Source organism: Ammospiza caudacuta, chromosome 12 (genome assembly GCF_027887145.1).
Source record: "Ammospiza caudacuta isolate bAmmCau1 chromosome 12, bAmmCau1.pri, whole genome shotgun sequence".
Classification (NCBI taxonomy): domain Eukaryota; kingdom Metazoa; phylum Chordata; class Aves; order Passeriformes; family Passerellidae; genus Ammospiza; species Ammospiza caudacuta.
This window is the reverse complement of record NC_080604.1, coordinates 22318905-22343914: the sequence shown is the minus strand read 5'-3', so window position 1 is coordinate 22343914 and position 25010 is coordinate 22318905. Positions and strand designations below refer to the sequence as shown.

The following is a 25010-nucleotide window of genomic DNA, read 5'->3' as shown; positions in this document are numbered from 1 at the left end:
TATTGATTAAACTGGCCGGTATATCTACACTCAATGCTTATAGCATCTTCAAAGCACAGAGGTAAAATCCTGCATGATTCCAGTGTTCTGCTTTCTGTAAGTACTGAGTTTATTCTTGCCTCCAACTAAGAGCAGTGACACTTGAAAAAAAGAAAGAGAGAGGCAGCTCTTCTGATATTTTTGGATGGCAATTTGAAAAGCATTTTGGAATATCTGTTTAACCCATTGTGTTAGGTTTCAGATGCACAGACTCTAGAGCACTCCAGTTGTAAACTCCAATGCATTCTGTTTCTGCAGCTGTTCTTGCATAGAAATGAACACTCTCAAATCCCAAATATGCTGAGTTTCAAATAATTCTTTTCTAAAGCACAGACTGCTTTCTGCCAAGATTGAGGTAGACCTTTGTGAGCTGATTTCTATATTTATAGAAGCCTAATCAATGTTTTCTCTTGCAGAAAACAATGGTCAGCTTCTGAGCATGTGATCTCATGGTGCTGATGTCAAACCCTTTCAGTTACTGTATCCTTCCTTTCTTCCTCCCTTTCTTCCCCATATCTTTGCTGACCTTCTCCCATAGTTGTTGCTATGAGCAAGTGCTGAGCTGCGCTGTTGTATAATCCAGTCCTGCCTCAGCCCAGGGAATGACTCGGGTTGAGATCTCTAAGAACAGCAGTTCCTGTGACAGAGGCTGAACTGCACATACCTGGTGCTGATCCCTTGCAGATTTGGTTGCTTAATCTACTTTTCAAAATGCATTCTTGTTTCCTGTGAGAGCTGTGGAACAAGACTATGCCAACTGAAAGCATTTCACTTGCCTGTTCTTGCTTGAAGATAGATTTTCACATCAAGTTTCCAGTGCCATCAGTGGATGCTGGCTGTAATAAGCCATTTCTCACTATGTGGAAATGAATAACTTATTTGGAAATGTTCTGGTTTTTTGCATGTATTAAATACTGTTAAGTTAGGGCCTTAGTATCAGATCTTTGTCAAAGAGCAAAATGAATTCTGCCTAAGTGACTAACATGCTTTTCAGAAATTTAACCTCATGTTAGATGTTATTATGGGCTTGTTCTTAATAAACAAAACCCCACTGGTTTCTTCTTGCTTCTCCCCTTTTTGAACAGCATTTGTACCTTTCTTGCTTTCCTACACCCTTTGTGCTGGACTTCTCCCCCCAGGCAATGAATGACTTATCTCACACAAGCTTTGGCTTCTGCGTACAGCCTAGATGCAACTAATGCCACGTGGAGGGGTGCTCCAAGGACTGCTACATTTTATTTTGTTAATGGCATGTTTTGCACATTGGATTTTTAACCCACACTTGCTGCATGGATGTATAATAATGACTACTCTTTTGTTTAACATTAGATAAGCATGAGATCACCGTGGCACAGCTGCATGTATAGTCACTCTTGAAGCAATTACACACCTAATTGGCTGGCAATCTTGGCATTCTCAAAATAAACACAAGCCTTTTAAAGAAAGGGGACGTATTTATGTATGAATAGTCAAATAAACTTGTTGGGTGTCATCAATGGAGCCGTCTGGCACTGAACAGTTGTCTGATGACCCTGATCCTGGAGGCAAATCCCAAGATCAAGAAACCAAAAAACAACATGAATCAGAGCAAAAATTATCTAAAATAACGCATAATGCTTTGGAGAACATTAATGTCATTGGTCAAGGCTTGAAGCACCTGTTCCAGCATCAGCGCAGGAGGTCGTCTGTTTCTCCACATGATGTCCAGCAAGCTCAGGCTGAGCTGGAGCCTGACCTGGATTTGGAAAGCCAAAGCGTCTGTGCTGAAATTGATGGTGTCTCCACCCACCCCACAGCTCTGAACCGGGTGCTTCAGCAGATCAGAGTGCCACCCAAAATGAAGAGAGGGACCAGCCTGCACAGCAGGTGGGGCAAGGGAGATGCCCCGAAAGGAAGCCCGCAGATCAACCGAAGGTCTGCTCAGGATATTCAGTCGGGTCGGCCCAGATCATCATCCACTACAGATGCTCCCACAAACTTGTCTGTGATGGAGATTGCTTCTTCTATCTATGTAGGTGGAGAAGAGGCCACAGCAGCAGCAGTAAGTTACTCAGATTTACCTTTGATCTTTATCATCTCCTTGTATGTTTTCTTAAGCCCTTTGAAATCTTGTTTTGAAAAGCAGGCTTCTTTCAGCAAACTCAAATGGTGCTGTGTTCAAAAGCTTCTTCAGTGGTGAAGCAAAGAGCTTAAAAGATGCAAGCATTAGTCATTTTCTCGCATGGCAGGTGGCTGATTTTATACGTATTTGATCAGTGAAATGAGAGCTACATTTGAAACATATTAGGTTGTTTGGATGGCACACCTCTGTCAAACAAGGAGTGATAGGCTGAGCAGCAGCCAGACTGGTCCTTCTTAGCAACTGTTAGCTAGTTCCTGCAAGAAAACCTTCCATTTACCTAGATGACTTTTTAAATTCCTCTCTTATTTTCTTTTGTATTTTATAAAAGTAAAGAGTTCTAGTGTGAGTGGATGGTGTTGTTAGTCTTTTAGGCTGTGAGAGGCTCTGGGAACATGGGCTGCAGCCTGCGCTACTGTCCAGCCCCTCAGTGCTGGGTTGCTTGTCTGTGGTTTAGATCATCCTGGCTGCTCTGCTGCTGAGGGATCACTGCTGTCTCCTTCAGTTTGTCCTGCCTGTGTGGGAAAAGCAGTGATGAAATGACAGTCTCCGTTCTGTGACACGTTCTTGCAAAGTTTGCCTATCAGCCTATTGATATCAAGAAGCAAACAGCATGTCTTACCATTTCTCCCCTTTCCCAGATCAATTTAGTTGAAGCATTCGTGAAGTTTGATTTTTTTTTTTTTGTTTGTTTGCTTTTTGGAAGACTAGCTTTCTGATTAGCTAATTTTAGTTTGTTGAGGAAACTGGTTCAGAGAGTCCTCTGAAAAACAGCCCTTTAATAACAAAGGGGTCTATGTGTTTCCTCTTGCAAGGAGTCTGCCTGGAGCTGTATCTGAAGCTTTTGTCTCTTGCTGACTGTTACAACAACAGAGATAGTACTGAAATAGTTGTGAAAAGCATGCACTCTCCTGGGCTGGTTAACTTTGCAGTTAGTCAAGCCATGAAAAGTTGAGAGAAAGAGACCTCATAACAGCTTCAGGTTTACTTGCATATTGCCTCTCTCTTCATTGTGAGTGAACTCAGGATCTTTGTTTCAGGAGAATTTTAGGGAAATTTGTTAGTTTTTTGAGTTTGTACCCAAATCCAGCAACAGAAGTTTATAAAGCAAGGTCTGGTTTGTTGATTTCAAACTGTCATCCCTTTACTTCATGTATGAGCAGGGAGATTGAACAGGCCGAAGCATATTAGGTAAGTAATGTGGGAATATGGGGAAAGGCCTTTTCTCCCAACTGTGCAGCTTTGTCTGATGAAATGTTTGCCTGGATTGGTGGTTTCCGAAGCGGAATGTGGGTAGGACAGTCCACTGGAGTGTAGGAAGGAAATATTTTTTGGTTTGTTTTTATATTTATTTTCCTTTATAGTTTGTGTTTCTATGTATGTTTTAAAATAAGCATATTATAATAGTTTAGTAGTAGATATACATAGTTTATAAATAAGCATACATGTGTTGGGAGTCCATGCTCAAACATTTTGTACTGATTGAATGTGCAAAGTTTGGAAACCACTGGGGTCACGTGGCAGGAGTGACAGGAAAAATGAAGACTGTTAATCTGATAGCATTTTGCTACAGCATCTTGCAGGTGTGAGAACAGGTTTAGGAGTCTTTTGGCATATAAGGCCTTGTGATTAGGCGAAGCAACCACTTTGACCCTGCAGCTGCCGTTCCTCTGGAGCAGCATGTCGCTCCTGGCCTGTCAGGCCGTCCCCCCCCGGAGCCATCCTTGGTGCTGCTGGCTGTGGCAAAGGGAGAGGGGCTGCACAGGCTTTTGAGAGAGGGGCACTGGAGTCTGACAGAAGAAAACTAAATGAGAGGGGAAAGGCCACCTTTGGGGACTAAACCATGGGAAACCTCTGTGATCAGGTGACCCTTGGTAGAGCTTCGGAATTTCTAGCTGCTTTATAGTATTTGCACCATCTTAGTACAGACAATAACAATGTATACTGTAGGTCTAAAGTGACACGGCCAAGGAAATACTGCTATGGAGAATGAGACATAAAAGGAGAGGGCGATGCGAGTGTCAATCCCTTGTACTGAAATGACGTTGCATGTGCCTGTTTTTCCATTACTACCTTTTGTCTTTTAGCAGATAGTCTGTAGGAGAGGGAAGAAGGATGGGCGGGAGACTTGGACTCTTTCTTTTCCTGGGAAATTTTCACAGGTCAGGGTGATGTACCTCATTTACTCTCTTGAGAGCAGGTAACAGCACTATCTCACAGTGTGGCACAGAGGTTGGAAGAGTTATTCAGTAGTTTAGTGCCTCTCAAATGTGGGGATCTCTATTTTCTCATGCCTCCAAGAGCCAGAAAGGTCAAGACTGCTGCAACATTGCTGTGCAATCTGTATAATGTTGAGAGCTGTAAAAATCACATGAACTATGCTTGACTTAATTTGCACAGGAAACAAAAAGTAAAAATTGAAAAATAGAAATGTTGGGGTTTTTTTTAGGGAGAACAACAGAATGTTGTCTGATGTTCTGTGAAAGGCACTGTGTGTCTTTGCCATATTAACATAATATCTTGCTATTATTTCAGTCTGAGGCGTACTGTCTTGGCTATGGCATGTGTCTGTACATACTAGTTTTAAGTTTGTTGATGCCAGTTGAAGTTACAAATTAATGGGAGACAGCTTGCAGGTTAAATGGAGATGATTGTACAGCTTTAAATAATATATAGCAGCCTTTACTGAATTTTCAGTATAGAGATGCAATGCATTTGTAAATTAGCTCCATGTAAATTTTAAATCACTGATATAATTATTAGCAGTGCTTCTTGGTTTGTCAAATCAGTAAAGCATAATGCAGTCATTTGGTAAATCACCCTTATAACAGATGTCAGTGCTGTTTTCATTGGAGAAGCCAGCTTAGCATTCAGGCTGCTGTGCTGCTGGAATTTATCACTATAAATTAATGAGTTGTTAAGTTGCAAAAACTAACTCTTCATTCAACAATTTGTATTGGAAAATTATTTACAACACACTTCAAATAAGAATCAGTAAAGAGCCAGGAAAAATCTGAAATCATTGGAGCAAACTTAAAGTTTGATGTAAATTCAAATTTTAACACTGTCTTTAAGTTATGAGGTATTGAAGTTGTTTCACACAGTATTAGTTTAACCCTAAGTTCTCCTATTTTATTTAGCCTCACTGAGACTAGATTACATAATGAAGCTTAAGAAATAGAAATAATTTTTTTGAAGTGTCTGGCAGATAATGCTCACTCATCAGGGTTGAGAGTCCTCTGGACCCCCAGGTTCTACCAAGCCTGTATGGATTATCTCTGCATCTAACTTTCACTTAACTTTTTTTGTTGGTTTGTACTCACTTTCTCAACACTTTGCCTATTTGTCTCCTTCAGCTTTTTGTGATGTTATCTTTTAAATAAATTTTTGACCTTTTCCCTTTAATAAAGCCACAGCAATTTCACTTCCTTGGTTTTGGTGTTTGCTGTTGACAGTGATGCTACACTGACTCACCTTCCCTCAGCAGAGAGTATTTCCTTCAAAATTATTTAAGAATTTCATAAATCCATCTATAATTAGAAAAATGTCACTGAGCTACAGCATTGATCCATCTGTTATGAACATATGGGCTATACAAGCTACAAGGAACAGAGAAACAACTCATAGAATGGAAAAGTTGTGATTTAATTATGACAAGAACTATGTAACATAGGATTTGTAGTCAAGCAATATAACTGTTTTCTGGTTCCTGTCTTCATCATTGTTTGCTTTGCTGGTACCTCCCCGTACACAGCTTGTTCCCATTGGCGTTGGATGTGTGCCAGTGGTTCTGGGGCTCCTCTGCCCTGTCAGGTAACAGGTGTTGGACTGCACAGGGCTGTGCCCATGCCTTGATGTCACCTGTGTCACTGTGCTGGCGCTGCTCTTGTGGCAGGAATTCCTGTTCTCCTTTCCTTTCTTTCATTATTTTTCTCCAAGTATTCAGATCTATCAGAAAGACAGGAAGAGTAGTGAACCTTTTGTTTGCTTCACATGCTCTGTACCTGCTCACTAGGCTGTTGTAGTGAAACGTGAAGGTCTCAGGGAGCTGCAGGCACTGCACACCCTTGTGTGCCATGCGCCCTTACTGCTTTTAAGATTTGACTGTGACTGCAGAAGGTTTTGCTATGAGTACATGAAGGAAGTCATCACACTTGGATTGCTGAGAAATTAGCCTTCATTTGTATTTTATCAGAGGCTTATTTTATCAGAGCATTATTCTATATGCTTTTGTGGGTGGCGGTGAAATTGTCAGTGCTTCTTACTGGAACGACAGGAACGTTACCTGTTGCAGAACTGTTTTGCAGGCATGGATGAGCAGGAGCCCACGTGCTTCAGTCTTGCTTACTACTGAAGCTTAAAGACCTGTTAAACACATCTGGGCTATTTCCATATCTACCATGTTTTGTGGATTCCAGCCCTGAGCAGCATCCTTCTGTGCAAGGCTGCACAGTGATTAGAGTTTATGCTTAACATTGCCTACATAAATGCTGTGTTGAACTTGGCTAAGGCTTGTGATTTATTTTCTTGTTGGGTTGGTCCTGCTCAATGCTGTTACATTTGCTTTTTAGCAGTAGTGCTATGTCTGAACACAGATACTTTTCTTTTGGAAAAGGAAAGAACCCTTATCAGCTTGGCCATGTCCACGAGGTAAATTGCAAAAGTGCAAAAGGAAATTTTGTAATTAAATTCCATGGTATACTAAGAAACTCAGGCGCCTGTCATGGGGCGGCTGTGGAAGGGCAGGGCTCGGAGCAGGGAAGCTCTAGGAGCTGAGTTTTCCAGCCAGCTCCTCAGAGTCCCCTTCTTCCTGAGTCGCATGCAGAGTACCGTGTGCAAGGAGAAGATGTGTGCAAGATATGGTATTGATATTAGTTTGTCTTGGACTTTTTGAACTTCTGAAAGCTCCTATCGCATTACCGTTTTTTCACCCCTTTTTTTCCTGGTGTCTTTGTTCCAGCTAAATGAACCAGATGGAAGTCATGTTTCTTCATGTGCTGGGCACCATTTTGTCATTTATGTTGTATTTTTAAAAATAGGTGTAGCCAATGTGTGTCTTTCACTCCTGATCCTCAGTTTCTGGCATGTGAGATGTCTTCTTAGGCCTCACACTTCCTTTTTCAGGAGCTTCCTCTTTCCCCAGCCTGCTTATTTCACATGGCAGGGTCAGTTTCCAGCTGTCTCCTGATTAGATACACCTACACTTTCCTTTTCATGTTTATAACCCCATTACACACACACACACACAACCTCCCCCACTAAACACTGTGCCAGAAAGCTTAGGAGGGTGATGTCCTCAAAATGTTGTATTGTTAACTGAAGCGGGGGGTTGGGTTGGTTAGGTGTTGGTGCTTCTTTCCCCTGCCAGTGTTTTATGTGTGGATGCTGCAAAGTTTTGGAGAGAGGAGTCTTTATTTCTCGTCAATTCTGCAAAGCCCCTGGGCCAAGGTTAGACCCGGGGTGCAGTGTTACTGCATCGGCACTGGGGCTCACAGAGGCAACAGAGCTGCCTGCTCACGCTGTTCAGAGAGTTTAGAGGTTCTCTTACCATACAACAGAAGCATAATACAATCTCTGCTTTAAGCACTGGTTTATGTGAAGAATGAGGTTATGCCTGGAGCAACTGTCAGAGTTTAGTGTGATAGTGCCTTTCAGGTAAAGGTGGAAAACTCTGGTGGTGTTGTAACTTTGCCTGTAAATAGGTTGACCTTATGTTTGTATGGTTCTTCAGAATAATAAGTTTTGGATGAGCCTAATTTTGTGGCGCTGAGGTCTTCCACTCTCATTGAAGAAATGAAGGACATTGAGTATTTTGTAGTGTAAAGGAGAATAAATTCTTAATAATCCTCTGCACACAAAATGTTTTCAGTTCACACGATTGTTACATTCTCTGTTTTCTTAGTTTGTTGTTGAAATAGAAGGGCAAATGTTATCCCAAAACAACAGATCAGATTTTTCTGAATACCTCATTTACATATATTTGCATGTGTAATAATCCTGCCACATGTTGTTAGGCTTTGTATAGAAGCTGAGAAATGAGATTGTCATAGCATTGAAAGTGTAATAATTAAAATCTTGCTGAGATACTTCACTTGGGCTTTTATTTCAAGCAGTCTAAATATTTTTGCATAGATCTTTTCTTGTAGAGGCAACCCACTGAGTTGAGAAAATCGGGATTGTGGTTGTTTGAAAATGGCTGAGCCTGCACGGATCTCATTTGGGTCTCATGTACTTACAGAGCTTTTTGTGAGGTAATTAATTACGTGTCAAGACCAGAACAATATTGATGTTGGAGAGATATGACATTATTGGTACTTTGGTGAGCAGTTGTGTCCACATGAACTTTTATCCATGCATGTGACCCACATGCATGGGTCAGCACCTGGCCTTGTGGAACCTCACTGTGATTTTTACCATGGAGATCCCTGTATGGCTTGCTGTCAGCTGGGCATGACACCTGTGCTGATGTTGGAGCATGGCTGTGGTGAGGTCAGGTTATTCAGTCTGGATTCTGGACAGGCAGTTGGTTTGGAATGTTTGGTGGAAGCCCTTGGCTGACACCTTCTGGCATCACTGAGAAGACAGACCAGCTTGGATTAATTTAGTATGAAGCCATTTGGTGGATTTGCAGCTTTTTGCCTCCATAGGCCCAGACATTTTCTGGTTGCCATTTGTTTGTCTTAGGGCTGCAGGAATGATGAGAGAAAGGATTTACTGTCCTGCAGTGGGATTCTCATAGACCTGCTTTTCAAGACTCCACTCATTTCAGTCCTACTATATCCTGGCAGAACTTCACATGTCCTCATCCACTTGTCAGTTTTGACAATAAGTTTTCATAAATATTTCAAATGTCTTTGGTTTTGGTTATCAACTTAAATCTATATTCTGTTAATGTCCACATTTTAGAAAATTACTGCATATACTTTTGGCATAAGTTTACAGTCTTCAACTTGCAGCTGCATCAATAATTTTCCAGCTAAAGTAGATCCTATGGGTATCACAAACTTACCAGCAATAAGCTTGCTTTTCTAAATTACTTACAGTGACTCCTTCCAAGTTTTCACACTGGTCTGCACACTGCATGATAGCATAAAAAAGACAGCAAGGTGCCATCCGTTCAGTATATGTAGCACAGTTGTGAAAGAATGAACAGTTTCTCTCCAACTGTAACTAGTCTTAGTGGTAACTTATTTGCCAGATATTTTTTGCAAGTTCTTCTGTCCTAAACACCATGCAATACACCTAGGAGAACCACCTGTGAAGAGGGAGAAGATAAGAGTTTTTTGTAACATTAAAACCATGTGGAAAATCTACTGTGGCTGTGAACAGTATGTCCTGGATCTCTAAAATATGACTTTGGCTTTAACCCATTTCCCCAAAGAACAAGCAATCTTAGCACCATACTCTAGTGTTGGCTCTCCAGTTCAGCTTGCATTGGTGGTGCGCATTTGGTAATTTTTTTTTTTTTTGTAACTGATGGAAGTAAAATATTTGTAGTTTTGGTCGTAAGGGACTGGAAATGCTAAAAATTATTTCACTTTCAGCATCTTCAGCTGAATCATGTTCAGCCAGCACCAACTTGCACAGTTCCTGTGAAGGGAGAACTTGTACTCTTTTGGGAGGGTGAAGCAGGGGCTACCCTGACAGCCAGGTGTACAAGAGCCTCGCTAGACAGTGCACAAAGAGCATTTCAGGACAGCAGGAGTTTCTCTCTTTCTTAAAAGGGGCCCTGTACACCCCTGGAGCTGCAGATCCGGGCTCCCAGCATATCCGAACAGGGTTGTGTCATTGTGTCCAGGGCAGCTCTGGCTGCCGTGTGCCTGTGCCGCTCTGCTCCCAGTGGGAAAGTCATCCCAGCGTTTGTGCAGGGTGATAGGGTTGCACTGTTTGTATCTTGCAGCAAGATAAGATACTGGCAGATCACTGGGGTGGCTTAATTGCAAGTTGAGACAGGTCAGGAGTAGGCTGAGGGTTATTTCACAAGCTCAGAAATTAGTCTTCAGTTGCTTAATTGCCCCAGAAGCCCATTCTGCAGTTGGCACTGTTTTCCCTCTCTGGGAGCAGTGACCTTTGTGCAGCAGAGAGGGACATTAGGCTCAAAGTCTTGTGGGCAAAGGATACACGCACACACACACACACACTATGGGAAGAGCCAAGAATTTTAGTATAACTGAAATCTGAAGGGTCTCATCATTATTAGTCCAGATCTAATTTTTGCAGAAGGAAAAATCTCTCCCCTCAGTTTACAGTCACCCTCCAGTGTTCGTCAGGTCCTACAGTTGGTGATGTTGGTCTGGGCAGGGTGGAGGTGTTATCACCTCGAGTTGTCAACAACTAGTGTCCTTCACTGGAAGGTTACTTGGTTGCTCATTATAAGGCTAAAAATGTAACCTTCTCTAGGCAGTGCTGTTAAAACTCAGTGCTACATCTTCTGCTGACGTGTTCAGCCATGATAGAGCCAGCTCTGGAGACAGGTGCGTGCTGCAGCAGGTAGCAGAGCCACTGCAGATGTGTCATCGATGTTTTTGACTGGTCTGCATCTTCCATGGTAGAATACCATCCAACATCATCCCCAAATCTCTCTTAGGACTGGGGTCAATTTGAGTAAAATGATTTTGAGCTATTGGGAAAGGAGCTGCACAATCTTTATCCCCGTGGTCTTTAACTGCAGGGATGTCACCAAAGTGACAAATGCTTTGTTTGCCTGTTATTCACTGTACCAACACTGTCTATGATAGTTATGGTGCTAGTATCAAATTTCATGGCAAGTCCAAAACATTTTAAGTAATTTCTGTTTGTAGATTTGACTGTGATATATTGTGACGATGTTCACAGGGGTTCTTGGATAAGGGAAGAGACAAGGATCTGACTCTATGTTTCAGAAGGCTTGATTTATTATTTTATTATATATATTACATTAAAACTATACTAAAAGAATAGAAGAAAAGATTTCATCAGGGCTGTGATTGGCCATTAATTATAAACATTTGACATGGGCTAATCAAAGATCCACCTGTTGCATTCCACAGCAGCAGATAATCAATGTTTACATTTTGTTCCTGAGGCCTCTTAGCTTCTCAGGAGGAAAAATATTAAAGAAAGGATTTTTCATAAAAGATGTCTGCGACAATATATATCTTATTTGTCATCCTTTTTGCAAACTTGTCATGAGTGCTTTCTGAAGCAGTTATGTAGAAATTCTAAGTGTAATTTAAGTCGGAAATTAATGTTAAAATAATAAAACCTGGGCTTTTGCTTTGCAGTGGCCCGCCCATATAGGAAGTGGGCGGAAGAGAGGAGAGATGTTGAGTGGTACCATGACACTCTGCCAGGGTGTTAGGATTAGGCAGGGTTGTGGCACCACTGGGTGTGTTTATCTGCCTTGTGCAGTTTGCAGGTGGAAGTCCTGAATAAAAGAGCTAATCTAATCTCCCTGTTCCAAATGGTGTGCAGGAAGGAAGGATATTTTACTGGGGCATGTTCAAATATTTTACAACTATGGGAATGCTGTGACTTTCCTGGTGAGAAGTGGAAATCTGCTGTACTCGAGCAGCAAACCGGTGCTGGCCAGGAACAGAAATATGGTCCCTGAAAAAACGGAAGTAATTTTTACTCTAAGTAGCGCAACGCTATGCCCGTGTCCCACTTTCTGTGAGCGCTGAATGTGGCAGGACAGGACAGTCTTACCCAAAGTAAGACTGCCTAACCTAAAGCAGACACGGAGGCCTGGGTTAGCCGCATTTGGGACTGAGAGAGGCAAAGTCATGCTGATGGTGGCTGCAGCCTGTGCTGCAGTGAGGGACATAGGCTTCTTTTTCCTCTCAATCAACCTAATTTGTGAACTTGTTGAGAATTTCCTTAGGAGTACATGGCATGTTTTAAGTTTGTGAGTTTCTGGTGATTTTTAAATGCGAAGGGTTTTGATATACCCCGAATCTGGAAGCGTTCATGGTAGATTAGATGGGGCTTGGAGCAACCTGTGCTAGTGGAAGGTATCCGTGCCCACAGCAGCAGGGTGGAAGGAGAAGGTGTGTGCAATGCCACGCCAGTCAGCGGCAGGAAGAGGTGCCGGGCCGTTCTGGCGGCGGTGCCGGTGTGGCGGTAGCGCGGTGCTGTGCGCAGGTGCGGCGGCTCCTGCCCCTGCCCGGGCGCTCGGGCCGCACAGCGGCGCTCCGGCCCGCAGGGGGCGCCGCGGGGCCGCGCCGTGCAGCGGCCGCGTCTGATAACGCGGGGGGGACTCAGAGTGACCTGCGGCAGCCGTACCTGCTGCGTGCACACACCTGCTGCTCACCGCCGTCATCCAGAGCGCTGAGGCGTCTTTAAGTGTTTCATTTTGAAATACATATAAAATAATGGGTTTATCGAAAGGGTTTATCCTGAGAACGTGTAGGTTTCAAAATATGAAGTTTTAATCTTCCAAACCTTCTGCAATAAGAAAATGTCTCTCCTGTTGGTTATCTCAAAAGGTCCCTCTGTAAGAAGTTATCAGGAAGATCCCTTCCTGTTCATTTACATGTGTCAAGCATTGATGTAGCATTCATACATACATATTTCTTCTAGCTTTATATGGTTCTAAAAGATAATTTTTTTAAAAACTGCTAAAAACTCTGTATTTGATATACAAGTAAAAAGCTGTAGAAGATCTCCATGAGAGGGATATTAAAACAAGTAATTATCTTCTTTACTGAGCATTTTAGAAAAGAAAATTATTTACATTATTTATGTTTTGTACCAAAGATTAATTCCAATTGTATTTTGTGTTCTCATGAAGGGGTATCAGGCAGAGGCACTAGTTCATTATGTCAAGTTCATTTTAAATTTGAAAATAAAATTTTGTGCCTTTTACTGAAATCTTGCTTTTTCTCCATCGTGTTCCTGGATAAAAACAGAAGAATTCACCAATTAAGCTATTGCACGGGAAATAATTGCTGTAGGAAGGTAATATTAGAAAAAAAAGTGACGATAGCCCAGCAACAGGGGACTAAGGCACATGTTCCGAGCAGGAGCTGTTAATTAACTGTGAAGATCATAAGCATCAGTTTGGAAATGCTGAATGTGAGGCCTTGGCTCCAGAGACAAAGGAGAATGTTACTACCATCAATTCTGCTAATCTGGCAGTCCCATCTCGGTCTGATGTGGATTATTTCCCAGCCAAGCTGGCTCCATTCCTTATCTGTATCTCTGTGACCCAGACTCTGAGCCGCAGGAGCCTGTTGGGGAAGGGAGAGCTGAGTGTCTGTGGAGGAAAAGAGGCACTCTGTGTCCCAGGTGCAGGACAGTGGGTAGTCCTCAGCACCGTGGGCACCCAGCCCTGCGGGTGAGAGGCTGGCTGGTCACCCAGAGCCATTCGGGGTGTACCTGCTGTCAGGCCGCATGGAAGCAGGGAGGTTTGGGTGCAGCAGATAGGGTGCCCAGCTGTTTCACTCCAGTGCTGTGGTGGACTCCCACACTGCATCGCTGACTGACTGCGTATGTGGACACACTCACACTCTCTCTTACACTCACGCTCTCATTCTCATCTCACACGCACTTGTCCTTTTGGTCTCTACCGCAGTAGGCACGTGAGCTTTCCCGGGCACACAGCTGTTCAAGGTGTTGGTATGGATTTTCTGAAGTAGGAATTGAACAGTGTGCATGAGGCTTCTGAATATAGCCAAACTGCAGAACAAGAAGTACTGACCCAGTTCAGGGAGGAGGAGGATGCAGCTGCTAGATGCAGAATCCCCATAGCATCTGGTGTCTTCTCTGCCAGTACAAGGAAGTGCTTCTAGTGTCCCAGTCCTTTTTGTTTTCTGTACTGTCAGCTTTCCATGGTCATCACAAAACTGAGGCCTGGTAACTGGGTAATGTACTTTCAGTATATTCCAAAAAAAGGAGGGCATTATGAAAAGGAGTCCAAGTTCTGTCAGAGAATACTTTCCCTGTACAGAACATGTCTGCTTTCAATACCCCTGAGTTACCCCTGACTGGGCAGAATGCTACTGAATCCTGCTCTCATTTTATAGCTGGGATTTCGGTGCTGAAGAGTGCATCTATAGATGTTACTTTTGAATGACAGTTATAAAATAAACACCCCTGTTAATCTTCTTTTAACTTTCCCTTCAAGGTCTATTTAAGGAACCATACTGACTGTTCTCATAACCTTCCATGGCCCAACTGCAAATGTCTCTTCTATCTCTAGTGTCCAGATCACCTGATGACCTTAAAAATAGGCAAGAAACATTTTCCTTAACAAGGCAAATATTCTGGCCTAATATACCTTCCTTTTTCTACAAGACTGTACCATCATGCATGGTAGTAATCTGTACTTACCTAGTACCTGCCATTGGGAGGGGTTTTGTATGGAGTCCATGCACAGCTGACTCCTAACAGCCAGGTGCACACCATGACCATACATACTGAGCACAGTATGGAGCCCCAGATTTGTCTTAGCTGAAGCATGCAACGGGATCCCTTTTAGCCACTGTGCCAGTACTTGGTACCCAGTGAAGCTAAGGTCTGAGGAGAGTGCTAGTGAGCAGTACAGTCCTGGATAATCCAGCACTGGTACTGAGTCAAGACTCATCAGGGACATGCTCTGGCATGGGAGCTGTTTCTTATCCAGTAGTTTTGCTGATAGTTACTGAGAAACTATTTTTCTGTGTAGGTAAGACCATATACTGGAGTGATCAAGCCATGGCCATTTCAGTGTAGTGCACAAAGGAAGCCTTTCTATTGCATGCAGGAGGCAATTACAAAATGAGTTGGAAATAAAATCCTAAGAAGTCCAAAACTAAAATGGTGAGACAGGACACTTCAGAAACAGAATTGTTCCCAGATATTTTGAGCTCCTCATTGTGTTTGGGGTTTTTGGTTTACCTCCTTTGTGTGTGAACATCCTGGCAGCTGCCCGAGCCCATGGGTTGAGAGCGGGCTCCCTCTGCACAGCACCGGCTGGCACTGTGTCTGTCCTGCCTGCTGGACTCCTGCAGCCCCTCGGAGCATTGCTGCAAAGCGAGGTTAGAGCCATGCAATCCCCTGTTCTGCAAGATTGTGCTGTGTCCCTCACTCACCAGTGCTGTGAGCGGAGGAAGAACACTTTCAGGATCCGAAAGCCACTCTTGTCACGGCATTTGAAGAACTGCAAGTGTACCTGTTTTATCACACATCTTTATTGCATATTTATGGCGGGGAGGGAGAAATACTTTCTTCAATTATTTTCTAGTGATTGCAGCGGGGTCTTCTGTGCTGATTCCCGGGGCGGAATTGACACCCCCGTGCCACTGTGCGAATGCAGCAGGAGCTGCGCGGGGGCCGCGTCCGGTGTGGCTCGGCGGGAGCGCTGGGACGGGCTCGCCCTTCAGGGGGGCCCCGGGGCGGGCGCGGCGCTCGCCCGAGCCCCGCAGGGCCGGGCCGGGGCGGTGCCGGGGCGGTGCCGGGGCGGTGCCGGGGCGGTGCCGGGGCGGTGCCGGGGCGGTGCCGGGGCGGTGCCGGGTGTGTCTGTGCCCGCCCCCCGCAGCGGCAGGCGGGAGCGCCGCGCCCCGCACTGCCCTGCCCGCTCCTGTCCCTTGCTGTGCCCGGCCCGGCCCGGCGTCGGGCTCCTCGGGGCAGCGCTGCGCCAGGACGCGGCGCCAGCCCCGGCGCCCGAGGATGCGCAGCCCCCGCTGAGCGCCGCCGGCTGCCGCCCCTCGCCCGCCACGCCCCGCGCCGCCCGGCCCCGCGGCGGACCATGGTGCAGCGCTTCAGCCTGCGCAGGCAGCTCTCGAAGGTGGGTGCGAGCCGCGGGTCCCCGCAGAGCCGCGCCCGGGCGAGGAGCCCCTCCGCCTTTGTTGGCGCCGGCGCGGACACAAAGGCTCGGGCGGGCGGGGGTCCGCCGGGGCCGCTGGTACCGCAGCGGTGCCGCTGCGGGGTCAGCGCAGCCTCCGCGCTGGGCCGGGGCTACGCGAGAGGGGGCAGCGGAACTAACGGGCGTGCCCGAGAGGTGCCTGTGAGAGCGCTCGCACGTGTGCTTTGTCCTGGGCAGAAGGTCCTTAGCGGTGTGTCGGCGACATACCTGCAGGGACGGGGGGGGCACGCCCTGCCCTGTGCAGGCTCAGTAACTCACTGGCAACACGGGGCTTCAGAACAAAGGAGCTGCCGTCTATAGCTTTTGCTGTTTATTAATTGAAAGTGTTCGAATTCGTTTCAGGAATCTGCTTTAAGAGAGAGAATAGTTAATCCAAGTAGTCTTGCAGATTGTCACTGAATCCAATGCATGTAGTTGCAAAAGCATTTGGAAAAATCCATCCGTGAATAAAAGTGAGTCTGTGTAGAACGCTGCATGTATGAACCGTTCTAGAGCTGCCAGCACAGCCCTGTTTGTACACCCTTCCCAATGAGCAGAATTTACTCTGGACATAGGAGTTACAGTATTGGACTCTTAGAAGGCAAGCTGAACTTTCACTTTACATTTAAGCTGTTCTTCTCCATCCCTCCCACTACCTTTTGGGTATTTGTAAAGGTTTTAAAATGCAGTCGTTAGAATTCTAAAATGCTGTCATCAGCATTTAAAATGGGTCAGAATTCGCATCCTGCAAACTGTCTTGGGAAATGCTACAGCTTTGCAATAATGTGGTATCTTTCTAATTAATTTGTAATTTTTTTTACTACCTCCTCATCTTGATGTGGCCATTTCAGGGAAAAGTGAAACTTGCATCTTCTAAGGGTTTGCCTTTTTACGTGTCAAGCTGTGTCCGCAAGCAGTAGAAGTCTCCACAGACACTTTGGAGTTTAATCTTCCCCTCAAAAGAGACTTGATCTAGTTAGTAATGAACTTTGTATGTAACTTTTATTTATGTAGGGCAGCCAAAATAGTTTAAAATTAATTCATTTGGATAACTCCATTTTAATCTTTGTTTTTCTAGGTGAGCAGGGTGATTTGAAAAAATGTTTTCACTGATTTTTCACCAGTTTGTTTTTCTGGCTCTGTCCATTTTTGTGTTGTCTGACACAATTGTGTCTTGCACTGCATTAGCTCTCATTGTGTCAAACCTACTTTATACAATTGTCTGTCCCTGATATACTCTTGACTTCTCTGTTTTAATTGTAAAAGTTGCGCAGCTCTTACAGTATAGTGAACTGAAGGAGAAAATGAGAGCTTGGTCTGCGTTTACTGAAACAAAAAGCGTAGTTGTGTGAACAATTGGAAGAGATTATGTTTATCTCAGTTTGGATGTAGGATGAGAACTGCATCTCCTTGTCTCCTCACTGTGCCTTAGATGGGACTGGGAAGTCCCTGTGTGTTGGACACCTTGGCGGAAGAGAGGCAAATGGTGCTAAAACCATCTTTTGTCTGCTGGAAGGAAAGCATAGAAAATATGTATGATTTTGCTGATACCTTTATCAGCTGAAATGCAATCACTGCCAGATTGTATAAAAATAAACTGTAACTTTATTAGTATTTATTCTGTGAAAACCTCGATTCTTTTATACACTTCAGAGTTGGCAAATCCTTTTGTAGGACCTGGAACACCTGCTCCCAGGGTGTGTCTGCTTCTTGTGTGAAATTGGGCATTATTATGTGGTGTGCGTGTGTTATGCAGCTGCAAGGTCAAAATTGCAGTTTCTAACCACTTTTAATGGTGGACGCTTCAAATAGAATGTGCAGATTTGAGAGCTGCAAACTGAAAATGCTGCCACCGGTGCTTATAAAACTTGAGCAAAGAAAAAGCAGGACTTCATGCAGGAAGGAGAAATATGGCCTCACGATCCAGGCTTTAATCTCCAAGATCTGGTTTTCCACGGGGCTATTTGCAGTGAATGACTTCCATCAAATCATTTCAGTTTTCCCAGTCTCCATCTTCCACCTATGAATGAGGTTAATGCCTTTCTCTTATTTTCATAATGGCTATCCAGTTTTAAAATATTGTTCTGGAAAGGGCTGTATAAGCACTTAACTGTATCTTAATTTATGAAATGTTTGCATTTGATAACCAGTTTCCCCTGGCCAAATTTGGTTTGTTCACTTTGTTATCTTCTGGTTCTGTGGGAGGTCTCCATGCCTCTCCTTTTCTTTCTTTTCTTTTCTTTTCTTTTCTTTTCTTTTCTTTTCTTTTCTTTTCTTTTCTTTTCTTTTCTTTTCTTTTCTTTTCTTTTCTTTTCTTTTCTTTTCTTTTCTTTTCTTTTCTTTTCTTTTCTTTTCTTTTCTTTTCCTTTCCTTTTCTTTTCTTTTCCTTTCCTTTTTTCCTTTCCTTTCCTTTCCTTTCCTTTCCTTTCCTTTCCTTTCCTTTCCTTTCCTTTCCTTTCCTTTCCTTTCCTTTCCTTTCCTTTCCTTTCCTTTCCTTTCCTTTCCTTTCCTTTCCTTTCCTTTCCTTTCCTTTCCTTTCCTTTTTTCCTTTTTTTTCTTCTTTTTTATGTTTTCCCTTCCTCCTTAAGTATCCAAGGTATTTTCAGAGTATTTTGGTTCAAACTGCTCTCTATCTTGTACTGTTTGGAAGCCCTTGGAGGCCCTGCAGTTACTGTCACACAAGTTCTCAAGAAGTGCAGTTGCTGATGTGTTGCATTTGGAGAAACCCCTCACTGTTGGGGTGGTAGTACAAAACTGTATCTAGCTGTTACACAGCTTGAATTTTTTCAGATGTTTTAGATGGGTTTATGAAAAGAGAATAATGGAGACAAATTGAACTCTATTTGAGGATGTTTTCCTAAGTTGTCATGACTCCCCTTTATTGAAAGGTACTCCTTTCCTGGGAAAGATTCCAGTGAGACAAGTAGTTAAGTTCAATTTAAAGAAAGAAAAAGCCAAAAGAAGTAATTTTTGTGAACTGTGATTGATACTCCATTCATTTATCCAGCACACTAAAATATTAATAATTTCAGGCCAAACTCTTTTGCTGCCAAGTACAATCTGGATTTATCAGCATCTGAACTGTCTCTGTGTTGCCAGTGGTGTGTGTGGAGCTTATTTATGGGAGAGGAACTTCAGTGTTTTATGTTGAAATAGCGTCGGAATAGCTGAGCTAAAAGAAGCTCGCCTGTGTCAAAGTGACAGGGGGTGGCTGTGTTTGACAGCCCAGGCTGCATTTCTTCCTGTCACTGACACAAGTAAAAAAACTTCTTCCTGCAGTGTTGCCCCACCTTCCTCAGGTCTCTTAGTTCTTGAGTTGCCTGTGGTGTCGGGCAGATACCACAGGACAGAGTGTGCCTGTTCACTCCCAAGTAATAGCTCTCGCGGAGTTCTCAGTAAACCTGTCCTTGGAGAGATATCTGGTGTAGCTTGCTTACACTTAATAATGAGGAAAAGTTAGAAGTAAGAGGAAGATTTGGAAATTTTATGCATCAACATGATTCTCATGTTTAACAGAGCAGCAGGCATGCAGTTTCCCTGTGGCTCTTCAAATTTGCCTCGCTTGTGAAACTGGAATGGCATTGTTGTACCCGTGGCTGAGCAAGGCCAGTGGGGTAGTTGATCTAATGAGATCATCTGAGCTACAAGGACATATTTGTTACCACATTGGTAGCTCAGTGGATTACCTTTAAATTAACCTTTTTCTCTTGATAGATGTGATGCAACTTACTGCTGAGGGCATCTGATAGAAGGTTGCTCACTCTCACTGCAGCCTTTGTATTGTGCTGCAATTCTGTCCCAGGCACACCTCACCATAACTCAGGTGTGTGCCCTTGCTTGGGTCGTGCAGGGGATGAACTTCTCCCAGTCAGTGCAAGGACAGTTATTCAGAATTTTCCTGTTGCTTCTAAGGGAAAGGTAGCGTTAGGTTGGCTTGTGTTGGCCATTTGAGTGCCCTGTTATATACAAGCCAACAAGGCATTGCAGTGTACTGTTCCTCACATTACTTGGGTTTGAATCTGTTCTTGCAGATATTTTGCATGGTCTACAGGGCAAAAGGCTTGTCTACACAAAGCTGAGAGGTGGCAATGTGCAAACCGGTCTCTAAGCATTGCTGGCTGTGCTGGTTTGGAATGAGTGACTAGAAATGCTGTGAACTTTTCTAGGTATAATGGGTTCTTAAGAAGCTTCCACTGCATCATCTTGCTCAGAGGAATATGTGGGAAGATGTTACAGAGATGCTACATTCATCTTACGAAAGGAAAATGGGCTTCTAGTGCTCTGATTGAACAAGTTGGAATATCAGCTTTCCTGAGGAGTTTGTTCTGTTGTTCAGTTCCATGAATGCCGTGACAGTGAGAAAGTAAAATAGACTTGAAGCATCTTTCACATTGGTAATTAACAGGGTCTGTAAAACTACACCTGCAGAGATGTTAGAGGTAGGATTTGGGAACTTCTCTTTGTGAAGAAAGCATTACTAACAATAATCCAGAGCCAGCTGGAGGTCTGGCAAATTGCATGTAATGGCTCATTGCCAAATAGACTTAGAATGTATAAAGCTGTAAACACAGACTATAGGGGAATTCAGCTTACATAAAGGCATCTTTCTTTGTAATATTGAAATTCTGCAGCTTATGGCAGTTTACAGAAGATCATCATACTTTGTAATAGGTGCTTACGGGTGGCTGGATGGCAGTAACAATTGGAATTTCCTCCCATCAGGGATCAAAAGAAGCATTACAAGTGTTGGCATCTTTACTCTGAATTAGTTACCTTTAGGAGTTCTTCGTAGAGATTTTGGCTTGTGTAGAATTTTCCCCTTCTCCCTCATTTCCTTGTGACAAACCGTTGGCTGTTTCCTCAGCCAGTATTTCTTCAGGGGCAGAGAAAAGTTTGCTGTCATTTTGCAAGTCTTTCTGTTGTGGATGTGACAGTCAGTGATAAAGGTGCACATGTAAACTAGGTCCTTTCCAGAAGGGACACAAAAACCCTTATGCTAGTGGGGGGCCTTGGAAGTTCAGCGGAAATGCAATAATGGTGCCAGAGGAGTTAGTTCTTAACATTTACCTGAATCCAGTTTGGGTCTCCCTCTTGTGACAAAGAATGTGACAATGGCTTCCAAAAAATTCTTATCAGAGATTAATTGTGAACAGTTGTGCTTGAGCAGAGATGAGGTTGAGGTTTCATTCACAGGGTTTTGGTTGTTCAAAGATGGGGTTTGCCTGTTCTTTCAGTCATATTTGCTCAGTGTTCCCAAAGTGGAGGGGGAGCTGACTTACCTTACAGCAACCTATTCCTATGGACAGGAAGAGTAAAGGAGCAAAATGGTTTTTGATGTGTTTGGGTGTTTGTTTGGTTGGTTTTGTTGTTGGGTTTCTTTGTTTTGATTTTTTTCCTAACTTGAGACACAGTTTGGATCTCCCTGAGATCAGCTGGCATTCGAATAGGGAGGTCAGCATTCCTTTCTTGAGTTCTCAGCTTTGATACAATTTAAAATAGATAGGAAGAATTGCTCAGGAAGCAAGGTTCTTGTCCTTCAAAGATTTGCTGTGAAGGTTTTAGTATGCATGGAATAGAAAATTGTATTTGGATTTGAAATATGAGTAATAAAATATTTCAGCAGCATATTATAAGTACTGTTGTTTGAGCTTTGTGATAGGGCATTCAAATAGCACACACTTAGCAAGAACCGAATCCAAGACCACCAGAAGGCAAACTGAAGTTTTGCTTTTGCTACAAGAGGGGTTTTGTTGAGTTTTTTTCGTGGAGTGCCCTTGGTAAATGTTCAACTGCAGCAAAATATTTTCTCTGTGTTATCTGCATATTTTGTGGTCTTACTTAACTCTTGGAATCCTGTGAACATTGAAGTCATGTTCAGAAAGTCTGTAACTTGTAAAAGTCTCCATTCTAGAATCACTAGCTTCTCCCAAAGAAAATGAAATGTTGCAGTGCTTCAGTTATTACAGGATGGCCTTTGTGCAGGCACAGTTTGTGCTTGTTCAGGCATGTCTGCCTCGGAAGTGCACTGAAACCCACTGCCTACACTGTGCTGTGAGAGGTCCCACGATCCTGTTGATAGTGGACAAAAACTTAGAGGGGAAAGAAATATTTCTATCATCAGGAAAAAATCATTTCAGCCTGCTGGCATTGGCAGCAGGAGCAGAGGAAATTAGGAATTTCAGGTTGATGGAGAGGTGGTGCTTCACTGGAGCCTGTGGAACTGATGTATTGGAGTGGGACTAAAGTTTCTTTTCTGCCCACCAAGAAGAATATAGGATTTTACTAGCTTGCATGAAAAGCAAAGAGGAAGAAGAAAATACTGCTTTTCATGCCAGAAAAGAGCAAGAAAGCTAAAGACTGCAAAGAAGTCATTGTGCTGTTGTAGATTTAAATAATTGTGTCACAAACTGCTGGGCAAGGAGCTTTCCTTGGCCACTGAAGTTCAGTCAGAGTGCACGTAGTGTGGCTGAATCTCCTGTCTTTCCAGACCCAGATGAAGAATCGCTCGATAGGTGTAACCCTGCAATGCTGCATGGAATATTGGCAGGACTGGGGCACCACAGAGCTCTGTGGCCTCAGTGCTACAGGTTTCTCCAAGCAAATGCCTGTGGTGTGGCTGGCTAGCGAAACCAGAAAGCTGGTTGCTGCAGGTTTTTGGTTTCAGAGCTCATCAGCTGTTGTTCAGCTTTTTTTCACACTGAATGAATTATAAACATCTGCTTTTAAGGGAAATCCTTCCCATGTAGAGTCTAGTTTGGAGGGGCACTTGTTCTTCTGTTACTAATGTTCTCAAAACAATTGAGGTATGTTGATCTTTTCTTGTTCATCACTAACTACTTAATTTCTACATAGTCTTAGAGAGTTTTCTTATGTAAAGTACCATGAGAATGCCTTCATTCATTGTGTGGGAAAAACTGTGGATAACTGGAGGGACAGCAGGTCAACTTTAGCAGTTCACTGACAGCCTGTGCCAGAACGGTGAAGATTCAAAGCAAATCCTTTTACATGAGCCTAGACTTAATTATTTTGTTAGATATTTGGAAATCAGGACTGTGCTAGGTTTCATGTTATCCTAATATTGGTAAAATTTGGGAAATATGGAACTTGCTGCTACTGCTCAGAAATGCAGAGAGTGGACCTTGCTGCAGATGTCACTGGAGAGCTGCTGGAATTTAGTCAGCCAAATGTTTATTGTTTAACCGATAAATATTGAAATGGTATCCTTTTAGAATCCAGGTTAAATATACATAGTGGTGGAAACAGGGTAATGGAAGGGATAAACTTTCATGCTGTTCTGCTTTTAACTAAGGAAGTGCCTGCACTACGTACTGTGCAATCTGTGTGTGGTGCTTTGCTGCCGTTGCTCTACGTCTCTGTGGGTTTTTGGGGTGCCCATTTACCTGGCCGTGCTGCAGAAGTGCATGGGGCTGGCTTACCTGGAGCTGCATGCTCCAGCAGAGGCCAGGGAGCTTGGCTTTCCCTGCTGCTGCCAGGTGCATTCCCATGGGCCCTGGCTGCTTGGGTCTGGGCAGATGACGTGCCTCTCCTGCTGGTGGGGCTGGTTACTGAGCCTGGGGGCAGCTGGGGAGAAGAGAGACCCGAGTGCCAGCTGAGCTGCTTGTCTGCTGCTCTGTGCACAACCTCAGAAGCTCTGACTGATGTGGCATGGAATGAGCACTTGGGGGAGTTTGTGCAGCTTTGCAGTGCCAGGGCTTTGTAGTGTTAGCCAGCACACACGTGCTGCAGTGCACTCAGCCTGACTGCTCAGGCTGTTCAGTAGTTTCTAGAAGTCATGCCTGAATTCTTGTCACAGTTCATCTCATGGAAAATTTTTAGTACGCTTGGACATGGCTCAATGATCATCCTCCTCTTACCTGCTCATGTCCTGGCCCAGCATGGTCAGGTTTTCATTTACAGTGTGTGTTACAAAATGTTTTTGTAAATTCATCCATCTGGAGTATGACCTTGTATTTTTTTTAAACTTACAAAATTAATAGTTTCAGCAAAGTAAAGGGAAATTTGACATTAATTAACTTCAAGTTTAGAAAGAAAAAGTGTTTAAGGTTAAGGTGTGTTGAAGGGCAGCCTTCCAGTGCCTAAAGGGGCTCCAAGAGACCTGGAGAGGGGCTTTGGACAAGGGAATGAAGTGACAGGACAAGGGGGAAGGGCTACACACTGACAGAGAACAGGCTTAGGTGGGAGATGGGGAAGAAATTCTTGACTGTGAGGGTGATGAGGGCCTGGCACACGGTGCCCCGAGAAGCTGCCCCTGGCAGGGGGTTGGGACTAGATGGTCTTTAATATGCAATTTAACCCAAACCATGCTGTGATTCTATGAAATGCTAAGAAGAGTTGAAACAAAAACTTGACCCTGTGAAGTGTAAGCAGTTTGGGCAATGATACAGGGTTTGTATTATCATGAAGACTGAATTTTACATATAGCTGTTCAAAAATTGTACGTATCCTTTTTAAAAAACCTCACTGTCCATCAGCTGCCCTCTGTCCCTCTGTCTAACTCTGTCTTTCTGGTCACCGAGGATTCCCGGTCTAGAGTTCTAGCTGTTTTCGCCTAAGTAAACCCGATTTCTAGATTAAATTACTTTTCTGTTCCAGGAGGTAATTACCTGAGAGATTAAATTCTGTGTATGAAGAGAATGGTGTTGATGACTTGGCAGCATTTCAGCTAGAGGCTTGCTGCTCAGTGCTGTAAACCTTATTGTTGTCATTTCTATGCTGAAAAATTATCTAACAGTATTTCTATCCTGTTTTTCAGAAAGGGCAGTAAATTACTTTAGCTACTTTGCTATGCCATGGAGAAGGAACACTTAATTACTCAAGTGGCTCAGTGGATATTTTGGCTGAAACTCCCTCTGCCACTGCAGAAATTCGTTCTCTTTTTAACAAATTGAGACACTTTTCAGCAATTATTTGGCTGAGTTGCTTATGAGGGGGTATTTTCATCCACTGCTCTGGACTGTCTTCTGGGTGAGGTTTATGTGTTGTCCTCTGTGGCTACTCTTTGTTGTCTTACAACAGCTCTTTTCAGCT

At 43.6% G+C, this 25010-nt stretch overlaps 1 protein-coding gene across 4 annotated transcripts in view; it reads left to right on the top strand.

Moving 5' to 3' along the window:
* TMCC1 (transmembrane and coiled-coil domain family 1) overlaps window positions 1-25010 on the top strand; it is a 72336-nt gene that overhangs the window by 15917 nt on the left and 31409 nt on the right. For 3 of the 4 annotated variants that reach the window (XM_058812818.1, XM_058812819.1, XM_058812820.1), the window contains exon 4: window positions 1369-2080. In XM_058812818.1, the coding sequence (XP_058668801.1) occupies window positions 1535-2080 (546 nt within the window). In that variant the 5' untranslated portion in view covers window positions 1369-1534. The remainder of the gene's footprint in view (window positions 1-1368; window positions 2081-25010) is intronic. The other variant, XM_058812821.1, reaches the window with a different exon arrangement.